This window comes from Pundamilia nyererei, unplaced genomic scaffold, assembly GCF_000239375.1.
Source record: "Pundamilia nyererei isolate P.nyererei 1_Seehausen unplaced genomic scaffold, PunNye1.0 scaffold00096, whole genome shotgun sequence".
In the NCBI taxonomy this organism is placed as follows: Eukaryota; Metazoa; Chordata; class Actinopteri; order Cichliformes; family Cichlidae; genus Pundamilia; species Pundamilia nyererei.
In genome coordinates this window covers 1,856,861-1,881,675 of record NW_005187497.1, presented here as the reverse complement: position 1 = coordinate 1,881,675, position 24,815 = coordinate 1,856,861, and the positions used below count along the sequence as shown (strand labels likewise).

The 24,815-nt window shown below is 40.3% G+C and overlaps 2 protein-coding genes across 4 annotated transcripts in view; one reads left to right on the top strand and one right to left on the bottom strand.

The window, feature by feature from the left end:
- kif5ab (kinesin family member 5A, b) overlaps positions 1-1,945 on the bottom strand; it is a 70,994-nt gene extending 69,049 nt beyond the window's left edge. For both annotated transcript variants that reach the window (XM_005740051.1, XM_005740052.1), the window contains exon 1: positions 1,423-1,945. In XM_005740051.1, the coding sequence (XP_005740108.1) occupies positions 1,423-1,551 (129 nt within the window). In that variant the 5' untranslated portion in view covers positions 1,552-1,945. The remainder of the gene's footprint in view (positions 1-1,422) is intronic.
- A 1,322-nt stretch (positions 1,946-3,267) lies between these two features.
- Positions 3,268-19,025, top strand: dctn2 (dynactin 2 (p50)). Of its 2 annotated transcripts, XM_005740048.1 has the most exons (15): positions 3,268-3,593; positions 3,912-3,980; positions 6,375-6,380; positions 8,108-8,204; positions 8,961-9,022; positions 9,212-9,310; positions 11,902-12,062; positions 12,654-12,807; positions 13,038-13,103; positions 13,368-13,406; positions 13,601-13,678; positions 14,731-14,802; positions 15,390-15,492; positions 16,544-16,635; positions 18,199-19,025. In XM_005740048.1, exons 1-15 carry the CDS (start codon positions 3,558-3,560, stop codon positions 18,283-18,285), a joined length of 1,221 nt encoding a protein of 406 aa, XP_005740105.1. In that variant the 5' UTR covers positions 3,268-3,557; the 3' UTR covers positions 18,286-19,025. The 2 variants fall into 2 exon arrangements, with proteins under 2 accessions (XP_005740105.1, XP_005740106.1); XM_005740049.1 differs by lacking the exon at positions 6,375-6,380.
- The last annotated feature ends 5,790 nt before the right edge of the window (positions 19,026-24,815 follow it).

The following is a 24,815-nucleotide window of genomic DNA, read 5'->3' as shown; positions in this document are numbered from 1 at the left end:
GAAGAAAAGAATATATCGTGATATATATCGTTACCGCACGTGCTTCAAATTATATCGTGATATGGATTTTAAGCCGTATCGCCCAGCCTTAATTTAAATACAGTTGTCAAGTCTGATGCTTGAATTATATGATTTCAAGCTGCTATAATGCCAACCTGCCATCATCAAACAGCATCAAAATTATGTGATAACAAGCATTCGTTCTTCTCGAGATGTCCTGTTGCTGCAACCCAGAAAGAAAGACATTCCCGCAAGAAAGACGTGCCAGGATGTCAACCCTAATAAAGATGTCTTGCATTTTAATCCGTGTGTATATTTATTTGTGTGTGTGTGGCAACAGAGTGGGCAGACAGGGATTTTCTGGCACTTAAAGTCAACCTTCAGGCCAAATGGGTGTGGATTTCACTCTCTCCATCTCTGTGTGTCTGTTCACGTGTGCATTCTGGTGGAGAGTGTGCTCCACTAGAATGTGGGTGTTAGGAGTGAAAAATGAATGTCTGTGTCCATATTTAATTATAGGCGTGCATTTATGCATCTATGTGTGTGTATGTTTGTGCATGATAGCCTCGGTCCAGATGTGCTCTACACAAAAAGACCAATCGCATTTAGAAGACTCTAATTTTCCTCGTGCATGCCAGCGATTGTGCAAAGCTGTCAGTGGTGGAGGGATCCCAGTCGCAATAGTAAACACACCCTTACATACAAATCCATAAGTCAAATAAATATTTTATGCTTTGGTTCATTATATTGCTACTCCAAAGCCATGACAGTAATCATCAGCTTCTATTAAGTTTGTCTTGAAACAAAATCCATTCACTGAACAGAATCAACCCCAGATCATAATTAAGGCTCTCATTAGGGTTGCACCACCTGATCATTCAACAGTGCTCTTAACAGCTGACTACAAGATGCATAAACAAGGAGATCAATCAGTACTGCATAATTTTTCTGAGAGGGGAAACACACCAAATGTCAGCAGATCAATACAGGAGAAGGAGCAAATAATGAATTACAAAGGTGGGGTCAAGATTCAGAGGCCTTTCTGAAAATGGTTTTAATCACAAGGCTGGCAAAGCTCTCTGCTTTGTGGAGTTTAGTAATCCTGAAGAAAGGTGATGCTGGGGAATGGCTCTTCATCATTTTGATCTTGGGCTTAGGCTAATGACAGATTTTGGAAAGCCTTGTTTCCCACTAACAGCAGCATCACACACTTGGTTAATGCTGCAGGCTAATCGCAGTATCGATATTATTGACAGAGGCTATACTTAGTTTGATCCCTGTCAGAAGCCTCTAAGCTTCCAGTCTTCAGTCTGGCCGCTTGCCTATCAGATGTGTGAGTAAGATGATAAGTGTAACCCCTAGCGTTCATCAAGTGCACGGAGATGTGGCAGAATGAAAGGAAGGTGGGGGGAAAAAACTTACCCCGAGGATGACAGTGTCTTCTCCTTGAAATATTGGGATGAACTTATCTCCGCGGATAATTTCGGACTGGTTCAGTGGACGAAATCGACATAACACCTTGATATTGCATTCACCGTTCGCATCGGCCATTGTGAAAATAAAATTTGTGGTTTAGCTTCCAAAGAGATAAAGAGGAGTTTAAAAACAAAAATAATAGCCTGATTTAAAAAAAAAAAAAAAAGCCCCTGTGCAACCTTTTCTCCTAAAGCACCTGCACGCAAACTGGAACCACCGGATATAGCCACATGCAAAGCGAGACTGGCAGGCGAAGCATTTGGAGTTTGGGGTTGCAAAATATTAAAAGAAATGTAAAATAAAAGCAAAACAGAAGCAGCTCCTGGGTGTTTACTAAATTGCCCTCAAATCAAAGCTGAGCTGCATCTCGGCGGCGGAGAACATATGGAGAGTTGTAAATGGGAAGTAGAGTCCAAACTGGTCCGGTCGGTCTGGATAGGCTGCAGGCTTCTCAGAGGCATGCCTTGCATCACTGTCAGTCCTGCTCTCTCACTGTGGGCGGGGCGTGGTAGCGACTCAAATCCTCTCTCATCAGCACCGCGGGCAGAGGGACCGAGGAGCAGGGAGGAGCGCTCCAACTCTGTCATATATACATGAATTAGCCTCCGTGGAAACTTCTTCAATGTTTCAGATGCAGCAGCTGTTGCAAAAGCACGAAGTATTTCTGGCATTTACGGAGGCATTTCTGAAAACAGTAGTTTGTAAGGAGCGGGTCTAGGGCTGCACCAGTCTGGTCGTCATGGCAATGCTGTTTTGCATGAGAGGGTAGTCATGTGGGAACTAGAGGGTTCGTAATTTCCCCCCAGAGGCTTTCCAGTCTTAAGCAGTGCACTGTGAAGTTAATGAGAAGCCTTTGACACAAAACAAAAAGTCAGAATGATCAGATTCGCATATATCAGTAAACGGGTGAGATGTTATTTTGGGGGGAGTTCCCGCAGTGCACGTGTCTTGTATCAGACCCCGATTGGTAAATGGACATGTCTTTCAAACTCCGTGCCTTCAGGCTTGCAACAGACTTTTTTGGTATGCTTATTAAAATTCATGAAAATCGAAACAACCCAGACATCATCATCAGAGGGTTTTTTTTTTTAAAGATTTCTATAAGATATTCAAGAGCTAAGCGGGAATGTATACAGCTGTCTTAGCAAGCCAATTACCCCTCATGATGAGTGAGCATCTTTCTGTGTGCATTAATTTCTTAAAGTCGGCTATACCGACTGCACTTGTAAAGGAGCATCCACTGCATATGCACTGTAAATGAGTTAGTTACATATTGTGAAATGTACATAAGTATATGACGTAAATTATAAATATTATTTTCAAACATGTCGATTTGAGCAGAAGAATATTGCACATCAGGGTTATTCATAAGTTGTTGACAGATCGACCACAGCAGTATTACAGCTTTTAGGGAGAAGCTGCAACGACATAATATAAGATGTGTGTTTATAATTTAATAACATGTAGGGGAAAAACACGACAACTTTGTTCTTTTCCTGATCGTGAATCATCCTATTAATCGAGGCGTGTTGATCGAGGATCTTTGAACCCATTGATCAAGTTGTTCTTAAAAACAAATACCAAAAAACAACTCTTTGGCGCCATCATGTGACGGCATTATGTTACAACACAGTTACATGTTTTATTTAAAACTAATAAAAAAATGTTATTGAAGAATTGAAGATAATACATGCGACAACTAATATCGCGTTTAATAGGAAAATAAAATAAAAAGACCAAAGCCTTATTGAGTCTTATTGGATAAAAGGCGCGCATGCGTGAAAGCGGTGTTCGTTTTCGGGTATGATTGTTTTATTGTCTTCGGTAAGCCGGCGAACTCTTTTCAATTGATGCAGCAGTCGCACGGCAGTCCACCTGCCGGTGCCTGTACACAAATCAAGGGCACACGCCGTCACATCAAGCTAGTGACCACATCGGCTTGGAAAGCTCCGCCGGCTGGGAGACTGCTGGCTCATCCATCGTTAGCTTTTGTCATAGTCAGACTCTATCCAGCGATAATTTGCACGTTTCATTACATTCTGTTGTGATTCGTTGGTCTTCTTTTTTCCCTCCCGGTGACCATGGCTGATCCCAAATACGCAAATTTGCCAGGAATTGTAAGTGGCTAACGCTAGCAGACAGATACTGCTAACTGGCAGTGCTATCTCCAGGCTTTGACAGCTAAGTTAGCTAACATCTCTGCCGTTTATTTCGTTGTCTGCTTTTTGTTTTCATTCACCGCGCAGCTGGCGTTTACAGCTTTAATCCCGTAGTTGCTTTATTTTTCAGCTAATTCCCCGAGTTGTGCTACGGAACACCAGAAGCAAGGGTTAGGAGATAGTTGTTGTTGAATGGGCCGGGGCGTTGGCCAGGCAAGCTGTAATAACCGGGATATCTAACTGTTTCTTATTTTGTTTATCTAATTGTTTGCACAGGCGTTTAACGAGCCGGACGTGTATGAAACCGGTGACCTTCCTGAGGATGACCAGGCTCAGTTTGAGTCGGTAAGTGGGCGCCTTTTCCCCCCCAAGTTCCCTGTTCTTTAATTTTCTCCACATTCAGCTAACTAGCTAATAAGTGTTTACACGTAGGTTTATGATTGACAGTGCGGAATAACAGCTTCTCACTTTTACTGTATAAATTACATGGCAAAGGGCGGATATGTCAGCGGTACTATGCATGTAAATAATCTGTCCCTGTGCCTTTCCTGTCCTTACCAACTCTGCAGGGCGAGTGAAATACTATTTGTAAGACGTGTACAAATACCCCGTTGTTGATGCTCTTGTTTAAAATATAGTTGAAGTAGTGAACTTTGTTCATATTTTATACAATACATAACAACTGACTCCCACACATTTTCCCTGTTATGTATGTTTCTTTTTTAAATTATTTTAATATGTTGACAGAAATAAGGCACAAGTGCATAATAAAAACAAAAATGTCAGTAGAAGCATTTTAAAATTGGATTCAGACACTTCAAGCATATCAGCAAACTAAACATTCAGGCACTGCCGTTGTCTTAGAAATCTCTTTTGCTGTCATCAATAGTGATCGAACTCTTGTGACTGCAAGAGTTCAGGCTTGTTTATCAGGACAGCTCTTGGTGAGCTGGTCTGACTTTGGTTTTAACCATGTCTGGGCTATTTTTTCAGACCAGCTGAGAGAATGCTAATTGGCATTTTCCTTCCATGTTTTCATGTTTGCTCTTCCTATTCCCTTGCCCTTGTTTTGACTCTTCCCCCACCCTCCTGGGACCCTAGTTTGTACAAGTAAGACTGGCTCAATTTTTCTCTCAGTGAGCTTAATGCTTTTTTTTAATGCATGTTTTTGTTTTTTTTTAATTCCCATAGTCACTATTTCTGCCTCTAATGATTGGAATGATATGAGAAATAGATCAGCGACTCTCTGTGCAGTGTAATTCAACCCTTTTTGATTGTTGTGAAGTGGAAGGAATTGATTCTTTTCCTCCTATTCTTGCTGCTCTTTTAAAAATTTCTAAGGGATAATGGTGTTGGTGGTTATTCAGCAGAACTGATTTACTCTTTCATGCTTTGACAAAGCAGTGAGGGTTCAATTGTGTGCCTGTGTGAGCGTGAAGCTTTCGGCAGAATAAATGTGTTTATTTGTTCTAGGGATTTCTCTTTTTAACCTGCTGTCATGTTCTAATAATTGCTTCTTGGCTAACTCCACTGTTCTGACTAACTGGACATTTTAACGGCCTCTTTACAATGCGTGATAACTTCTTACAGGTTCATTGAGCAAAATGGATATAAAAGAAAGTCACTCACAGTCTGCAGTAGACCTTTTAAATGATCAATAATGAGACTCGTGAATGCCTATTGAGAATAGTTTGTTGTGCTTTACATAAAATAAGCAGAAATATGTCAAGTGCGCGTTCCACCTATGTTGTTCTCATGTTGTAGTAATGTAGCCAGACAAAAATGAAGCTTTGGAAATGGCTCTAGCATTGTGTGCTCCACAAAAGTGGTTTCTTAGCCATAGCTCCATAAGCTTGTTTTTGTTCTGTCACCATCCTTTTTGGTTACCTTAGGCAAAAACAATGTGGTTGTGTTGGCCACTGGTTTATACATAATTTCACCTAGGAGTGCAGCAAATTAGCATCTGTACTAATACTGACTAATGGAATGTATGTGGCATGTAACACAGATAAACGTTGAGATGACTGCTTCTTTGCTGCTGTCATTATAAAATTCTTCCCTTTTGGCAAACTACATACTAATTGTGTAGTGCCATAGCCAGCTTCCAAGAAAAATCTGTCGAATTAGGTAATCTCCAATTTGATGCTATATTTTTTTTTTCTGATGAATTGATTTGCAGACTTTAGTTGAACTAAAACATTGTAAATCACACACTGTACTGGGGCTCTAACTTTGATATAGTTCACCATGTGCTTTGTTTTAGGTTAGCAGATTCATTTAGGATAAACTGCATGTGCCTAACTAAGAACTTACTCCAGTTTAATGAGCTGAGGATACATGCATTTGGGGGTTTGACTTGTTTTAGACATCCTCACCCTCCATTCTGAATCATAATTAATGTTTTGAAACACCAGGCTCTTCATTACTATAAAAGGTATCATGAGGGAGAGAAACTTGGTGGTATTAAAGGACCACATTATCACGGTGAATTGGGAAAGACGGAAAGAACTCGGAGACCATCATAAACTGTCTGAGCAAAGTGTCTCCAGGGTGTTTGGCAGCTACTCTCAGAACACTGCTTTCTTTCTTATCTTTCCCCGACCTTGGCCAACTGTTCCTGTTGTGTGCATGGCATGTGATAACCACATTAATCTGTGTTGTCTCTCTCTCTCTCCCCCCTATTTTTTTTTCTCTCCCTCTGCTCTTCCGTTATTTTCTCTAACTCTTTGGAAACCCAAGGAGCTGGTAAGAGCCTGACTAACTCTCCTCTTCCTCCTCCTCCTCCATCATGTCATATGTGTAACTTGTCTAAGGTTTTGTGTCTCTTTTTATCCGGATGTTTGTAAGCCCACTCATAGCACCTTTGTGTTTGTGTCAGCACTGTTTTAATTTGACCCATTGCATGTGGTTCATCATAATTGATCACTAAAAAGTTTTGATCAAATGATCCATGGTATTTCCAATCACTAATCAAAACCTGTCATTTAGAAAAGAAAGTGTTAGTTACTTCCAGCTGTGGTTCTGCCTTTTCCATTCACTCCACATCGTTTTATCATAGTAAACCTGTAGCACACGGATGACATATTTGTTTGTAAAGATGACACTACAATCAGTCTTTGCTGAAACTATGAATGATCTTGAAATTATCTGGTTGTGTAAAAGCTGGACCAAATAATGGATGTGAAACTCTTGCAGATTCTGATGATTCATGGTTAAAATGGGTTTTAATTTCTATGGGTGTCTGGACTTGGTTGACAATAATACACATAATTCATGATCTTACCGTCTGTTTTGGACCATAAGGCACACCGGACTATAAGGCGCATTAAGCGAAACAAAACTGTCAGATATGTCAAACTTTACTCAACGCATTCTTCTTCCTTACTCCACTTCCGTACCATTGACTCATTAATGTTGAATTCTCTGGCAGCTGCTCTATTCCCATGTTGTTGCAGTATGTTAATGATTAACCTCTCATTGCGGTTGATGGATTATCTCAGTTGTTCTACTGACTGAAGTTTGGTCCGTTTACAGCATCCTGCCATGCGACTGCATTTGTCCCTAACCATCGGGAACCCTCATGTTAGCTTTTATCGAGTGGAAAAAAGTTAGCATTAGCACAACACCCATAGCTGTGTCGCTAGCAATCACGTAGCACATCATTATCTACCAGCTAGTCCAACTTCAGTAACCCTACAAAAGTCACTGCTGTTTAGTTTTCTGTCTTCCTTTATGTTGGAAGTGATAGCAGAGCTGTACGTTTGAATTTTTTCAGAAATCTCTCAGTCAGAACATGCTATATGTTTAGGTTGAAACTAGCAAGCTAACTTCCTGCTAACGTCTAACTCCATTAAATTTAATAAATTCTGTTTTCATGGATGCCTGGATGTTAAACTTAATTGTTACACCTGATAAAGCAACAACGCTGATCAGTTTATTAAAGATTAAAGAATTTCAACAGTTTTAACTCTCAGTGATGCCGCAGTGTTCGTTTGACTGTTGTACCTGAAGCGGACACAGTTTTGGACCCAGATTTCTCCTCGAGGCTCCTGACTACAGTAGCCGTAATGCTCAGACAATCCATTAAGTGTTGCAGCTTCGTAGCTTACCAAAGTCGTACTAAAACATTTTTTGACCGATTTTTGAGCGCCGTGTACCACATAAAATTGTTTCGAGCTCAGTAAGCACAACCAGAATTCATACATAAGGGCTCACTGGTTTATAAGGCGCACTGTCGATTTTTGAGAAAATTAAAGGATTTTAAGTGTGCCTTATAGTGCGGAAAATACGGTAATCATATTTTTGGGCAGTGATCAGACCAAGGTTTCCTGTCCAAATTTACCAACTTTTCAATGTATTTTAAGTGTACCTGGGGCTTTGAGTCTTTTGGCTCACTGATTCAGTACGGCTAATATAACTGTGTGAGTTTGTTAATGTTCAGCTGACTTTATTTCCTGGTTTTTCAATGGCAGGAGGAGCTTTGCAGTGACAGCGTGGAGAGGATTGTGGTCAACCCCAATGCTGCTTATGACAAGTTCAAAGACAAGCATGTCAGCACCAAGGGACTTGGTCAGTTTCTCACTTTTAATTTAATAACGACGTATTAAGTTGAATAACAAAATATGTGGTGGTATACCACATCATTGCATTAGGTCACATGTTTCTTTATTACATTTTACATCCACTGTGTCTGTCAAATGCACCAATTTACTCCTGAGTTGAGTTACAAATTACAACATCCATGTGTTTTAAGAAAGTATTTATCCTTTATTAAAATGAAATTATATATTTGTGGCTGGTATTAAAAATGTACAGACTTGAGTGGAAATTAGTGAATTATCGTGTCACATTTGTAGACAAAAAACAAAGTGTTACTTTAGTCTGTTGCTAACATATCTACCTCGTTAAGGTACAGAATGAAGAAGAGCTGCTTTGGCTTCAGTTAGTTAAGAGATTATTAATTGGTTCATTGAATTAAAGCCTATAAAGTTAACATATTGCTAAAATTGGCAAAAGTAATAAAAAAAGAAAAGTAAATGACACACATTCCTTTGCTTTGTCATTTATTCTCAGTGCTTCTTTGGCTGCCCTGTCTTTAAAATTTTCATCTGCTGTCATTTGTATTTAATTGTTGTATAAGATAAATTTCTTCTTTAGTGTAAAGAAAACAAACATCAATAAATACATGTAAAACAAATTAAAATATTTTATTCCTTCAGTTTGTGCTATAACAAATAGATTTGCATTCTTAGAAACATCAGTTTCAGCTTTTAATGTGGTGTTTGTCACTTTCTCTCTCAACACATTTGTCCTTTCTTTTTCCAGACTTTTCAGACAGAATCAGTAAAAGCAGAAGAGTTGGCTATGAGTCAGGAGAATTTGAGATTGTGAGTATATTCTGTTCAGCAGAAGAACATTACTTTGTTCTCATAAAAAGACTTTTTATTTTGTTCACTCTTGTGTTTGTCATTTCTGATAAAAGTCAGAGAGCATGTGATGCTAGTGGTGTGATCATTTCTCTCAGCTCTTTTGTATATTGAGTAATATTCATTCAGTTTCTCTGCTCTGTGGCTTAGCTTGGAGAGGGCTGTGGAGTGAAGGAGACGCCTCAGCAGAAGTATCAGCGCCTAGTGAATGAGATCCAGGAACTCACGCAGGAGGTGGACACCATCCAGGTAACCTGCAAGCAACAGACGTGTACACACGTCCAAAAGAGCGTGTGAGGGATGATCATTCTTCTACCTGTATTTTAATGTTAGTAGCCTTCCTCCACATTGCTCATAGATCATTTAGTATTGCATTTATTGAAGGGAAGATCAACCATTGAGTTGGAACAATTTCAGCAAATCTAATCCAAAGCCTAATCTGATGAATACCTGAGTGTTAGTGAGAAGAGGGTTCATCTTAAAATGGCATAGCAGGTTGGCTAAACTGGCTGGTGCCACCAAGGCAAAGACTAGTGAGCTTCCTGAAAGCCTGCCTCAGGTATGCTTTTATCAACACCTGACTAGGTGTGGCCAATTAGCACCAGCTGAACACACTGAGGAGATTAGGGGCTGCAGAGGGGCGTAACAATGCACTAAAGCTAAAGTCCACTGTGAAAATTTGCTAGATTACAACCAACAGTGTTGATTAACAAAGTTTCCTTCCTGTCATCGTGCAAGAAATGGCTCACACCCTCAAATTTAAATTTTATTTGTCACACACACAACCATACACAGTATGATGTGGTGAAATGCTTATTGCTGTGCAATACCCGACCACTAAATGACAGTAAGAATTGACAGTAAGATTTACAGATTACCACAAAAAAAATGATTTTAACTTAGAAATTTAGAGTAAAATGTGCAAATAACAGTTTATGTAAAGAATTATGAATTAAAAACTAGAGTGCGTGTGGTGATGTGAGTGAGTCCAGTCCTACATCTGGTTCAGGGCCTGAATAGCCTGGGGCGAAGAAGTACTCCTCATTCTCTCTGATTTGGCGTTAAGGGAGCGGAAGCGCTTCCCAGACCTCGGCAGTGAGAAGAGTTCATTGTTGGGAAGGGAGAGGTCCATCATAGAGCAGGGCGATATGACCAAAAATATTTATCACAATATACATTTGAAAATTTGCGATAACGATATAATTGACACTAGACAAAAGACTTTACAACTCCACAACTTTATTAGTGCAAAAAACCCCTTCATTTTTTTTTCCTTTAACCAGGCGGTTTTTTTTTATGTGCATTAAAGTTATATAAAAATGTAACAGTGCAAATTCCTTGCTGACAGTTTAACCAAAAGGCATTTCCAGTGGAAATTGGCCGACATATCCTCAGCATAACCATGTATAATATCCACAAAACTTAAAAAGAGGTTATACACACACAATACGGTAACATTATGTTGAAGCTCAGTACGTATCACTCCACGAGGCTCCGCCTACGATAGATCCGACAATCCATGAAGCGGTGCGGCTTCGTAGCTCAGCAAAGTCTAAAACATTTGACAGATTTTTGAGCGCCGTGTACATAAAATCGTTTCGAGGTCAGTAAACACAACCAGAATTCATACATAAGGCGCACGGGATTATAAGGGGCACTGTCGATTTTCAGAAAAATCAAAGGATTGATTTTAAGTGTGCCGTATTTTCCAAACAACACGGTAATAACGACGGCCCGCTAGCATGCTCTACCAGAAATAGTGCTTTGTTGTGTATCTGACGGACGAAAGCTAAACCAGTTCCACACCAGTGAAGTTGCAGCATTTCTACAAACCAGTTCTGGTTCATCTGTTTCATTTAACGATCCGCTTTCGCTCTACTCATTCTGCGTCGCCGCCATGTGTATATGTAAACATAGGCACTGCGCATGCGCGTTTTACCCATATTCTATCGCAATATGTCATTTTCCTATCGTTGCCCAAAATTACACCGGTATTACCGGTATGATATAGCCCAGCCATAGTCCATCATAATTTTCCTGGCTTTTGTCTTGCACCGCTTGGTGTAGATGGACAGCAGGTCAGGAAGCTCTGATCGAATGATGCGTTCGGCTGAGCGCACCACTCTTTGCAGATCTTGTCTGTCCTGCTTGGTGCTGTTCCCAAACTAGGTGCAGATGTTTCCCATCAAGACGCTCTCGATGGTGCAGGAGTAAAAGTTCTTGAGCACCCTCAGCAGCAGGTGGAAGTCTCTAAGTCTTCTGAGGAAGAAGAGACACTGGTGGGCTTTCTTAACCAGAGTGTTAATGTGGCAGGACCATGACAGGTCCTGAGTGATGTGGACACCCAGATACCGTAAACTGTCCACTCTCTCCACTGGCGTGCCACTGATGATGAGGGGCTTGTAATTCCTCGCCTGCTTTGTAGTGAAGTCCACGATCAGCTCCTTAGTCTTGCTGACATTTAGGAGGGGGTTAATTTCCTGTCACCAGGTCTCCAGGTTCATAATCTCCTCCAGGTAGGCCTTCTCGATGTTGTCAGAGATCAGGCCCACAACAACAGTGTCGTCAGCAAACTTGACAATGGAGACAGACAACTGTTCATGCTCATTGCAGTAAATGTTTCTGTATTGTTCACATTAAGTTTTATTTGCAATTCTGTATTTTTGATTGGTTAGCGAGCAATATGGTCTAGAAGTAGATCCATATGCCTTTATTTACAAAAGCTAATCCAAAAATATTATATGATCAAATAATAATGCAAAAATATTAGTGTTTGATACTGCACTACACACAGATTGTATTACCTGGCATCAAAGATGTATGTGTCTCTCTGCGTCCAGGCTGCCACAAAGGAAAGTAATGCAGAGGAGCGCCTCACTCCAGTGGTGCTAGCCCAGCAGGCAGCCCAGCTCAAACAGCAGCTGGTTTCAGCCCATCTCGACTCACTGCTTGGACCACAGGCACACATCAACCTGGCTGACCCAGATGGCGCACTGGCCAGGTGAGTTGGCTGGAGTTAACAAGACAATGAAGCACAAACGAGGGCAAGCACCTGGAACCTGAAACTTAACACCACAGTCTGTTAGATCGTGCCAGCACTGTGATCTGAGAAACTGAAATGCTTGGGAAGAAAGAAGGTGCTCTGGAGAAATGGAGAGAATAAGAGTGATTGATATGGGAATTGGATTTTCCAAGCTTTAACCAGATATAATGAGATGGAGTAGTAAGGAAATAAGATTAATTGTACACATAAATGTTGCTGATCTCAAAGGGCATAGCTACCAGGAGCACAACACAACTAAGTGACAGATGATTGAGGGAGGGAAATTAACTAAAAGAACACAGAAATCTTTGAAAAATGCCAGCGCCCAACTGAGCACAAGCAAAGGAAGCCGTGGGCTTAAAAGGGGAAAACACAAATGAGAGAAAGTAAAGAAAAAGTGAGGAAAACACCTTCACAAACCTTCACTTGCAGTTAATAACACTGACTTAAAGGATTGAGAGGGAGGGAGGACCACACTCATGGCAGCACATGGGGTTGGTAACAATGGTGAACATATTATCCCTTTGTGTCTTTCTTCCCTTCTCATAGGCGTCTGCTCACCCAGCTGGAAGCCGCTAAGGGCAGCCGTGGCAGCTCTGCAGGAGACGGCAAGCCGACAGCATTAACTAAGGGCCCAGATGGAGTGGTACTCTACGAGTTACACAGCAGACCAGAGCAGGAGAAATTTAATGAGTCTGCCAAGGTAAAGAGGAAAGAGAGGTGGATAAATGTCTGTGATGAATGCACACATAAAATGAGGCTGTATGGTCTCCTCGGCGTGCTTTGTTTCTGTTCTTCTGAGTGGAATGTCAGAATACTAGATGGCAATAAGCAGGACAAAAGGAGGAAGGCATACATGTGGGTGTTTGTGTGTCTCTTGTGGGATGCTTGTTGTCACTGCCAGCCATGTGTTGCCCTGTTCCGTCTCTGTAGATGGCGGAAGTGGAGAAGCGTCTAGCTGAGCTGGAGATGGCTGTTGGCTCAGGATCAGACAAGCAGGTACACACACAGACCCGCTGTCTCTCTCTCTCTCTCTCTCTCTCAAACACACACACGCACACACATTGTCTTCATGGGTCTTTGCTCTCATTCGCACTAATTCTGTGTGCCTGTCTCTATGTCACACTCACAACAGAATTTTCTTGCTTCTGTTTTCAAGTAAAATAAAAAATAAAATATTCCACTTGATTTATGTAAATTCAAGCGGTGGCTTTGTTGTTTCTTGTTAAAATGCATTTTTCCCTCTTCACATTTACTTTATAGGGACCTCTGAGTGCTGGTGCTCAAGGAACCAGTTTGATGGTAAGAACACACTGTGGAGTTGTCTCTCTATTCAAAACTCTGGGTATCTGATGTGCAGCCAGAGAACTGGGTCATACTTCAAAGGTGACATCAGTTCCTTCAAGTTTGTTTATTGCTGCTGTGCCAGTAGGAGGAACAAAAACCTAAAGTTTTGTGCTTGATCTTATATATAAACTTGTCCTCCTTTGTATCAGGACACCATAGAGCTCCTGCAGGCAAGGGTCAGTGCTCTGGACTCTGCTACTCTGGATCAAGTGGAGGCAAGACTGCAGGTGATTACTCCCCGTACAGCATTACAGCACAGTGTTAGGAGGAGGCAGCCTTTCCATATGAAGTGACAAGACAGTTGCATCTTGATTACATTCGTACATCAGTTTTTTTTCCTAGATGCATTTTGGTTTGAAAGGGTAGTGGGTTTTGTTTTTTGTATATATTTTGCTCTCTTTTGAGTTTCATCCATTGCGTTTAGTACAGAGGCAGGCCTGGATGTGTCAGTTGGAGGGGCATCTGGACTGTAGCTTTTGTATCTAACAAAAACTAAAAAACATTTTGCTTTTCTGCAAGAACTCATCCCGTTTCTCTATAGCAGTTATTCCCAAAATCAAGAGCGCTGCAGCCCACTTAAAAACTATAAAATCCAATCGGAATTTAAATTCTTCAGTCTAATCAAAATATAACAGAAAATTATGTATTTCTTTGAAAATTGTATTTAAAAAAATAACAACAAATGGTTGACTTTAAATTCCTAATGCTAATCCGGTCATATGCATATTGTTAAGGCCAGTGTAGCCCACCTGCCACTGGGACACAAACTTCAATACAAGAGCATTCAGTTTTTGCCCAGAATAAAGAGTAATATCACAAACTAACCACCGCCTAGCACCAGTTTTCATTCAGTTTTTATGTAATTAAATTAATATAAATATGTAACTGTACATACTTGTAAGTAATTTCAAACTGCGGCCCAGCTGCAGTTCCTTTGTGGCCCAAAAAGTCACTCTGAGGAGGTCTTTAGGTCAGTGCTTGCTTTTTAAGAACAACATATACCTGAAACCTAAGGAGAACGTTTAGAATGGAGGGTATTACACAAAGCTTAGGTCGGTGCAGCTTTGAGTCTGTGCTTTTATAGTTTGTGCCTTAATGTTTGGCTACTTTGTTGCTCAGCTGATAAATATCTTTAGTTTTAAAATATGCCACAGTGACCATGATGTTGGGTTACTTGTGACATAGTTTGCAGTGAAACATTAGTTGCCCCCGAGTGGTACCTCTTGCAAAATTAGAATAGATTACCGTATACGTATAATGTGTTTTTTCTCTCCTGCAGAGTGTCCTCGGGAAGATGAATGAGATTGCTAAACACAAGGCAGCGATTGAAGACGCTGAAACACAAAACAAGGTTAGTGACCCCTGACCACCTTCAGTATCGAATAAAGGCTGTAATAATTGCAGATCTGTTTCTTTACAACTTCCAGGCTCAAACTGACCGCATGTGATTTGTCTACTTTGAGGCTGTTTCAGTAAATGTTTCTTCTGGACAGACATTTGCAATCATTAGAGCTGAAATGTTTTCATCAGTGTTAAGGTTCTCAATAAGTGTATATTTACAAAAGTCTGGTAACAAGTGGGAAGAATATTGTTTATACAATTTCAGCTTAATGCTGATATTTCAAACTGCCCACATTCATAGCCAAACATTCATAAGAGCCAAACCAAAGTGTAATTGAATAGTTTGTTTTTAGTTTGTTCTTTCTAAATAATGAATCGATTCAGGATCTGACTAACAGATTTCATGCATTCACGTGTTGTATATGTAATTGACCAGCAGAGGGCAGGCTATGCTAATTATATAATTTCTATGAATAACGGTATAAATGGTTGGTTTGTGTTAGGTATATTGGTGTTTTAGAAAAATATTGTATTTGACCATCTGACAGCTTCTATAAAAATCATTAAATGTGTTTTGTTTTGTTTTTTATCTGCCAGGTGTCAAAGTTGTATGATGTGGTGCAGAAGTGGGATGCCATGTCCACTTCCATACCTCAGGTGGTGCAGAGGCTCGTTGCTGTGAAGGAGCTCCATGAGCAAGGTAACACGCAGGAACTGAAACGGCTCCGTCCATTCACACAAAACCATGAAATGCAGAAGGTGCTGAGGCGTTTCAGGGGTGTAGGAGCTTATTAAAACTCTAACATTAGATGAATGTACTTGGTTAGTGTGTGCCAGTAATTGGCCAATATTGTAATAATGTTGCTCTTGGGGCAAATTTCCCCCCGGTAAGGATCACAATGGAAACATGGATAATTTATGTGCTCTTCCTTTATGTAAGGGGAGACGAACCTTGAAATGACACCCATGAGAGTTCAAGGAGAGAATGTATGTAGGTTAGCGGGGATGGGATGTGGCGTTAAAGGCTGAAAATATGTTGGGTGTTGCCACAGAACATAACAGGGTGTGAACCCAGATCACGTTCCAGGCAGCATCTGTGTTGGAGAGTAACATTTGCATCCACTGTGGAAACGTCTGAGAGCGAGACGACAAAAGATGAAACTAAGGGAAAACGGGATTCAAATAGATAATGGAATTAGCCTAAACCGTGCCGTTCTATTATAACAAAGGGCAAAAAATCACTGAGAGGGGAGACTCAAAATGGTAACGGAATTAAACTAAATCTTGCAATACTGCTAAACACCCCCTTGGGGTAACAGAGATACATGATATTATATATATCACATTATCATCTTTTTATTATTTAGCACATGAAAGCGGAACCTTGGCATTAATAGATTATATTGATAATTCAGTTCTGAGAGCTGAAGGAGGTCATTTATCATCCAGCCTCTCTCTGCACCGATCTGTCACACATTGCAGCTTCTTTGCTCGACAGAGCTTAGCTGCACCTTTTTTCTTCTGATCTTTCTTTACCAATAAAGGAAAACTTGAAAAAGAAAATACTTAGTTTAATCTTTCAAGCTGCCGTTCATCACTGTTAGATTAGGTTTGCATCAATTCCTTTGCCCTTCTCCTTCAGCTGACAACAAAGACATTTCATTTTTTAGCAGATGTTTTGAATTTAAGGATTACTTACTTCCTGTCCTTTATCTAATTCTCCCTTTTCATTTCAACCCTCTATCTCACAGCCATGCAGTTTGGCCAGCTGCTGACACACCTGGATACCACTCAGCAGATGATCAACAACTCCCTGAAGGACAATAATACCCTGCTAACACAGGTGAGAAGTTCATAGACCTGTTGAACAATTGTAGCAACATAAATAATTTCTAAGCGCTGCAGGGAGAGTAGAACTCAGCAGTTTTATCCACTTAAACGGTCAGCTTGAATGAGCCACTGCAGCCATGGTAAACTTGGCACTGGCCAGCAGAAATGTGTCACAGTTCGATATAAAAAGACGCCAGCAGTTATACAGTTGCTGTCGTTTTATAGAAACGAACGTTTCTGCAGTAATTGGTAGAAACTTTGTGAACCACTTTTTCACAATAGCAGATGAAAATGTTAGATTTGGTGTGAAAGAAAAACTTGACATGTTCAAACACTTGGCCGTAACCTCTTTGTATGTGTAGTGAATGAGTGGAAAAAGTGTCCTCTAATACCCTTCAGAGTGCACAGCCGAGGCAGCTTTTCACAGCTAGAAGTAACAATCTAACCAACTACAGCTTCCCATTACGAGGACAGAAGCTCTGTAAAGCCTCTCAGGCAATAATCAGTCTGTGCTTTCACAGTTCAAGGCTTCTGGCAGGAGGGACCAACCAGTGCCTCAATCCAGTAAAATGTTTTTGGTTTTTCTTTACAATGTTTTGGTGTCACAGAGGCTTGTTAAGTCTGACATTTCAGTTTCTTATCAACACTGAAATGTTTGTTTTTGGTTTTTGTGTAGCTTCTGAAACTATATTGTCTAATAGTAATTGTCATCAGTGAAGGTTGGGCGATCGGACGAATATATCGACCAATCGACGATAGGCTGAGTCTTTCACCGATCATTTTTACAAGAGCAATGTTATGTATTTATTTGCCCATGAGTGAGTTTGCTAATAATGTTGGTTGAAGTTAAGAGAAGCAGTCAATAGAAGAAATAATAGCAGTGTTTTAACAGCTCCCTCTTCCAGCTGCAAACAAATGCAGCGATTCATTTACTCAAACTCATAACAGAAAGAAAGATGGTAGCCCATGTTCAGAAAAAACAAAAACATTTTATTTAGATTTTTAAAAAAAACGGTGGGGAGGGAAACAAAGAGAGCCTGTCTTCTTTTCTTCTTTTTTTCCACTCTAACCGTGTTTACAGGCCATTCCAGTGTTTGTCTTACACACTAAACCAAGCAACAAATCCAAAATTAAACAAAAAGTAAGTTAAAAATCTAAATGTCTCTTCCAGCGAACACATATAAATATATAAATAAATGACTAATCCAACAAGTAGCTATATTAATTCTGAACCAAACAAGAAAAGGATGTAAAATATTACATTGCTCCACCCATTAAAAAGTCACCTGCGCGAATATATCATGTATCCTCTATTGGAAAATGTTTACATATCGCCCAACCTTATCATCAGTAGCACTTTTCCTACATGACTCAGGTATATGGATGTTTAACAGGGCTGCACCTGATTGGCATTTTGTTTGAATTATGGCAAAGGTTTCCATATTTAAGCACCTTCATTTCTTTTCTCTTACCGATTATTTAGCTTTTTCCTTAAATCCTCTCTCCCCGTCCCATCAGTCTCTCTCACGCACTTCTGGAGTTAGCATTCTCTCTAATTCTTCTTCTTTTTTACCAGGTTCAGCAAACGATGAAGGAAAATCTTGTGGCTATAGAGGAGAACTTTGCTGCACTAGACCAGAGGATGAAGAAGCTTTCAAAATAAACGGTGGCAGAGTTTGGATTGGTCCCGAAGAGTGTAGGACATGGACAATTTGGAGTTGACTAGAGAGCACAGTAAAGGGGGGGGGGGGGTCCTGGTTTAACGCTGTCCTTTCTGGCCACTTTTCTCTTGCGCTCTACTTCCGCCTCTGCCTTTTTTCATTAAGTGAAATGCTAGAAAGTTGGAAATGATGGAAAAACAAAAACAAAAGGAGACGGATGTTCTTGTCCACCCTCTTTTCCTTTTCCTTTCTCTTGCATCAAACTGTTGTCATCTGAAACCAAATTTGTCCACACTATTCATGCAGCTGTTTGCAGTCGTCCCCCCCAAGCTTATGAGTTTTAGAGGCCGGGTTGTTTTTATAATTATTAGATTAGAAAATTCTACCATTCCTTTTGGACCTTCATGCGATTACTGGATTTGTACTGTAAATTTTTGGTAAAATGAAATGGATGAAAAGAAAAACGGTGTAAAGCGGTGTAGAAATAAAGATCTATTGTCCTAAGTTGTTGTAGCTGAAGCACGTATGTGCGAGCATCAGGGCCGTGTCATCGAAGGACAGCTTGTAAATATGCCTGTGTACCTTATTGTTTCTTCACGCTCAGTCGCTTGTAACTATATTATTATGACTGAGACAGCAGACACCACAGACAAACTTTTAATCTGCTTTGTCATTGCCTACAAGTTCACTGTATTGTTCATCTGTGGTCATGGAAACTGATCAATAAAACAAAGTGCTGTAAGGCCCGCCTCCTTTCATTCCTTTTATTTTTTTAAACATGTAATTATTGACCTAGCTTCCTGTCTGAAAAACTAAGTTTTGTGAAATACTGATGATCAAATGTTTTCCACCCTTTAAACAAAAAGATCCTGGTCATCAGTAATTAGCTGTTGGTGTTATGCTTTTAATAAGAAGCTGTAGGAGACTCACAGATGGCTAATTGAATTCTAAACTGACCTGTCAAAATAAAGTCTTCATTTGTGGTTGTGCTCAATATGTATGACCACTGGGTGGCAGCATAGCATCAAACCCAAACAGAATCCTAGGACGAGGCCAAATAAACCCATAAAAGCAGATTAGTCACCCACTTTGACATATTTGTTTCTAATTAAGCTTCCCATATTTTACTACACATACCCCAACTCTGATTTTTAGGTCTAGACTCTAAATCCACCCTCTTTCTGTGGCCTGTAACTCTGTTTGTCTCCTGCTTTTCTCTGTTTGTTGTTGTCGTCAGCAAGTCTCTGCTTGCTGCTTCTAATTTTCATATTCATATAAGTATGTATGTATAAATGTACATGCTTTGTACAGCACCGAAAGCTGTGTAAATGGGATTTATAGAAATACATTCTACTTGCTCACGTTTACTTTCTAATTTCGTAAATCGTAACTTGATATTTTTAACTAGTTGGGGTTAAGTTGGTGGGGAAAAAAAGGAAAAAAACTTAAGAGTTATTTAACACAAAACCGTGTTTCATTACAAATCGTTATGTTATTTGACCTTTACTTCATGTCCCTCCCTGTCTCTCATAGCATTCTGCTTGTCATAACAGGGCAGTATTACAAAACTTCACAGGACAGTTATTTAAAAAAAAATGTAAAAGGTTAAGTATTGTAGAAACTGCACTAGAATAAAGGCAAACAACAAAGTTAAAGCAGGAACAGAAAGCACCCAGTCGAGTAGAAACCTAAATGTAAAAGGATTATTTCTGTACGCTGCCTTTTGACAAGTAAAAACAGGAGCCACTAAATGAATTTAAGGTCAGTCTCAAATCCATCTAGTAGTTGTGCGTGTGTAAAAAGCATTTATTCAAAAAGCTGGCTCCTGTCTGAAGTCAAGTGATGGGATTAGTGACAAAGGCCGACAGATAGCATACAGCAGGGCGAGGATCAGGTGCTTGTGGTGAGTCATTCAGATACATCAGCCCCTGCGAGTTAGGTAACAGCGAGCCTCTCGCAAGTGGATTAATAGTTTACTGAGCTACGAACATTGCCCCAAAAGAAACACGCAGCCAGAAGTTAGGTTTCATGCCTTTGACATGCGCTCCATTTTTGGACTCGTGTACTTAAACCTGACCCTGAATTAGATACGACGTTTGATAAAGCCTCTGTTACCAAGCCTGTGGATCATTTCTTTACTTTAGCTGATTATTATGTCTGTGTCTCTCAGCCTATATTACATCTGTCCTTTTATTCCAAAGAGTTATGTGCTGACTGTGGACTCCAGCTTACCAGTTTCCCTTACATGTGGGAGAGCTGCCTGCTCGGACAAGACGTATCAAGTGTAAGTTTCAGGGAATTAGTTCCACAGATCCAACTTAGAAGGGAATGCCACAGATGAGCACAGAGACGTACAGTGTACTGTATATCATGTTATACCACATTTGTCCTTCTATTTCGGGTGCGCTAGATTGGGTCATCTGTTAAGAGACACTTTAACACAATCACAAACTGACTATTTAGCAAGAGCACAAAGTATTTATTGAACAGCTGTATTATCTTTTAATGTGGAAATTTAAGGAATGATTAAATACATTTTAAGAGAAAGGTTTAAATCCAAAAAGCACAAACAATAAATATTGTCTCTGCAGTATAAATGTAGCTGCTTAAATACTGAATGTCAGCACCAGAAGCTTTTACTCTACTGGACAAAGTAAATATTAAAGTCCTCTGGCAGCACAGAGCAGCTGAACACAGAGGAGGCAGAAGGGAGCACCAATTGCTCTAAAATCTCTGTTTCTGGTGCTGATATGGGAAAAACTAGAATGAGAGGAAGAAAAGGATGGTGTAAGAGCCTGGAGTGTGTGTTTCGCTGCCAGAATACCCACCTGTTCAGACAGGCGTTTAAAGTTTAATGCGCTACAGTCTTTCGCTTTAGCTTTTTGTTGTTGTTATTGTTTTTATCCCTTTTTTTCAATTTCTCTTTTATCTTTGACATATGAATGAAGAAATCCAGAATAATGCATGTAGATAATAACAGCTCTGCCGTGCTGTAAAGATTTTCGATATAATCGTGAAATTTTAATTTTATTTAATTTACCACCCTGTTACTTCCACCTCAGAAATAACAAATAGAACAATTAATAAAAGAAGTCCAAAAACCTGAATGGGTTTGAAGGAGAGAAGAGGTGAGTGGAGAAGAGCTTTTACGGGTTTTACAGTCGTGCGGCACAGTGAGGCTTGAAGACGGGGTACAGATGGGTGAGGCTCAGAGGTAAGCAGGGCTAAACATGCTAACAAGATTGTCTGCGAAGTCATCCCAAAGCTCCGAACACACACATCTCACCAGGCAGATGTGATGCATAGCTGATGAATCTGGACGAGCTGTGATTGAGTGCTGAAATCATTTCAAACTTTAAGAGCTCTGAGATAGTTTGCTGCTTCGTGTGAATGCTGGCTGTCCTGTATTTATAAATGAAATGATAGATGGGGAAAGTTCCTGAGGGGAAAACTGCAAATTAGTTGATTAATGGGCATCAGCACACAATAGAGAATTGCATTATTGGTCTCAGCTGAGATGAGCATTGACTAGAGAGATGAATGTAGTAACTAAAGAGGCCTCGAAGCTTAATGACAAAGCTAAAAAAAAATATATCTGTTGGCAAAATTTGCCTTAAAAAGTATAACCAGTGTATGTTTGTCTAAGAACCACTGATTATTGTGTACTAATTTAGGATTTGGTTAATGCATTTTACACTTTACAAGAAGGTCTCTCTGTTTGTTGTCAGGGTGACCAAGAAAACAGTTAAAACACACCATGAGAAAGAGCAAGGCAGGATACAAAAAAGGGATTTACTGTATCACCAGCACTTGTTAACAGCTGTATCAGTTGGTCTCAGTTCAGAGGGATTCCGACAGCTGGTGTGTGTGTGTGTGTGTGCGTGTGTGTGTGTGTTTGTCGGGAGGAACTGGGTGTGGAGTCTTGACCAAGGGCATAGGACAGAAAGAGGGGAGCGTGGTATAGTGGCTGGAAAATTCCCCAGACTCTTTCTGCCTGTAAAACAAAAGTCAAGACTTTATTTTCAAGAGATAACAACCACTGTCCCTTTAATTTCATTTACCTTATTTTGCTGTCCTTGCTGATTGTTTATTACATTTCAAGCACAAAGGCTTCTTTTAAATCTGTGTGGCAGCACAACAAAGTACCATATTTTCTGCATCGATAACCCCGTAAAGGCTGGGTTCTTTCACTTGTCATATTTCTAATAAATAAATATAAACATAATATTACTTTACCGGGCTGTTTCTTGCTTTATTTTGTGTGAACTGTGAAACACAATTGTGTTGTTATTATGTTGGTTTCACAGAAATAGTTTTAAAAAAAGAAGGCAAAAACATATTCAGCCAACATCTCCAAAAGCTGATCCACACAAGCAGACAATTTAGACTCTGCAGGACTTGTTTACACTCTGTTACCTCAGGGCATGAAAAGGAACAGAAAAACAAATGCATTGTCTATACCAGTCTTTATCTTTGTTTTATTTTTTACTTTTTGAAATTATTTTTTTTTTTAAAAGGTGACAATCGATTAGAAAGCAGGGGTCATCGTCATTAGAGCGTAATAACAGTCTAAAAAATATGCAACCTAGATTTGGGGTTGTAAACAGTGTTTTATAATGACTACAACACAGACGACGGGACTGACAAAATAAACAGACGGCATGGGTGGAGAGGGAGGGGTGTAGCGAAAGTATGCTCAACTACTCAGCAACAGCCACTCAAGTCGTGACGTGTTCACGGTGCTTCCTGCAGCGCTTTAACCCGGGTCCTAGAGACAGTATTTGAGCTTTCTATTCGCTACTTGGCGCTGTTGCTATGGGGCTGTGCATGTTGAGGCGTGCACGTTGCACCGTGCATGGAAAACAGTTTGCGTGTGCTGACTGAGAGTCTAAGGTTGGGGCAGAAAGTGTCAGGAGCAGGTTAAAGAAACCGCATCGAGAGCATAAACATGATGAAACCAGATTTGATTCCGCCACTTTTTATTGTATTTTTTTTTATTGTTGCTGTTGTTATTGTTGTTTACCTTCTTTAATGTCGACGATCCAACATTGTGACTACCGCAGGACAGTGAAGCATGGCTCCCCGTGCGTCTGAGGCGATGACCTCGTTGAACTTTAACCCACAACAAATATTTATGCAGGTGGTTTATTATCTGTATTTTAGTCTGTGGGAGTTTAACTAGACTTTTATAAATTATGTAAACAACTTTCATGTGTTATTAATATCTAAAAAATATGTTATATAGGTCCAGGTAGAGGTGAAACGCTACGATTCATATTATTAAGTTTACAGTATACTGTAGAGGATGTTTACATGTGAAGATTGACACCCCAGGAACTTATGTTGTCCTGTAAGTGCAAGTTACACAAATATGTCAACAAGCACCCGATGTTTTACTATATATATGCGACAAATATATTTTGTGTGTGTGTGTGTGTATATATATATATAGAGAGAGAGGTAGAGAGAGAGATGTTTTTGTTATACAAGTATATATAAGTAACATACCTACAAAACCAGAATTTCTTTTAGCAAAGAACTGATAAATTTCATCATTGCCAGATTAAAACACGGGAGCATTAGTCTGCAGCTGGATCACACCCAGCTCCGCGGGCTCGCGCCACAGACGCTCCACCGGCCGGGCATGTGTTTTCATATCTCGCGCGGAGCAGCAGCAGCAGCAGAGCGCGCGGTATGAAATGGCTGAGAATACGAGCAAGAGTGCAAGTGTGTGCTATGCTGCAAATATTACCTGACAAACACCTAACACATGGCCTCCAAAAAACGCGTTATTTCGACGTTAGTCTGGGTGGGGGCAGGTGGGTTTTTGTCCCCCTCGGACATGCCACGGGGGTAAAAAAAACAAAACAAAACAAAAAACCCCAAACCAAAACAAGGCAGGTGTGCGGCGACTGCCGGTGCCACGGACAAACTTTACACAAACACATGGAATCAAAAGTCAGGTAAACGCACGCGGATGGCAACACAATAAATGAACACGTCACGGGAGCAAGTAAGCGCTAAATTGGATTGGATAGAAAACAGATTTTAAAAAAAAATTCACGATAAAACAATTAGTAGAGGGGGGGAAATCGATTCAGCTTTTGTGTTCCGGAAACAAACAATTCTTCGACATTAGATCCATGCATATATGTATATTTTTAGATTTTTGTTAGAGCCAACACTGTTTAATAAAACATGTTCTGATTCTGCTGGTGTTATCCCCAGCTAGAAATTGGTTGCCAAGCATTGCATCATTCCTTTCATGTGACTCCCATACGCCCCAAATTCGTCCTGGCCGTCTTATGACTGCATCACAATTGCTGCTCGCACAAACTATACACGCTAGTGTGAACAACCAGCTAACCCGCAGATTTCCCCCGCCCCGAGCTGTTTTCGGGTCACTCTATTGGATGTCACCAAGGAAAAGATGTTAACTCTGCTCTTCTTATTGGTCCACGGGAATGTCAGGTTTCGTCGCTCTGGTTAGGTTGCGCCGAAATTACCTTCCCATGCATAGTTCGGTTGGCGT

Coding starts and splice junctions, on each gene's coding strand:
- dctn2 (XM_005740048.1), top strand. CDS start 3,558: ATGGCTGATCCCAAATACGCAAATTTGCCAGGAATT. Junction 3,594..3,911: donor ACGCAAATTTGCCAGGAATT/GTAAGTGGCTAA, acceptor TTGTTTGCACAG/GCGTTTAACGAGCCGGACGT. Junction 15,493..16,543: donor GAAGGAGCTCCATGAGCAAG/GTAACACGCAGG, acceptor TCTATCTCACAG/CCATGCAGTTTGGCCAGCTG.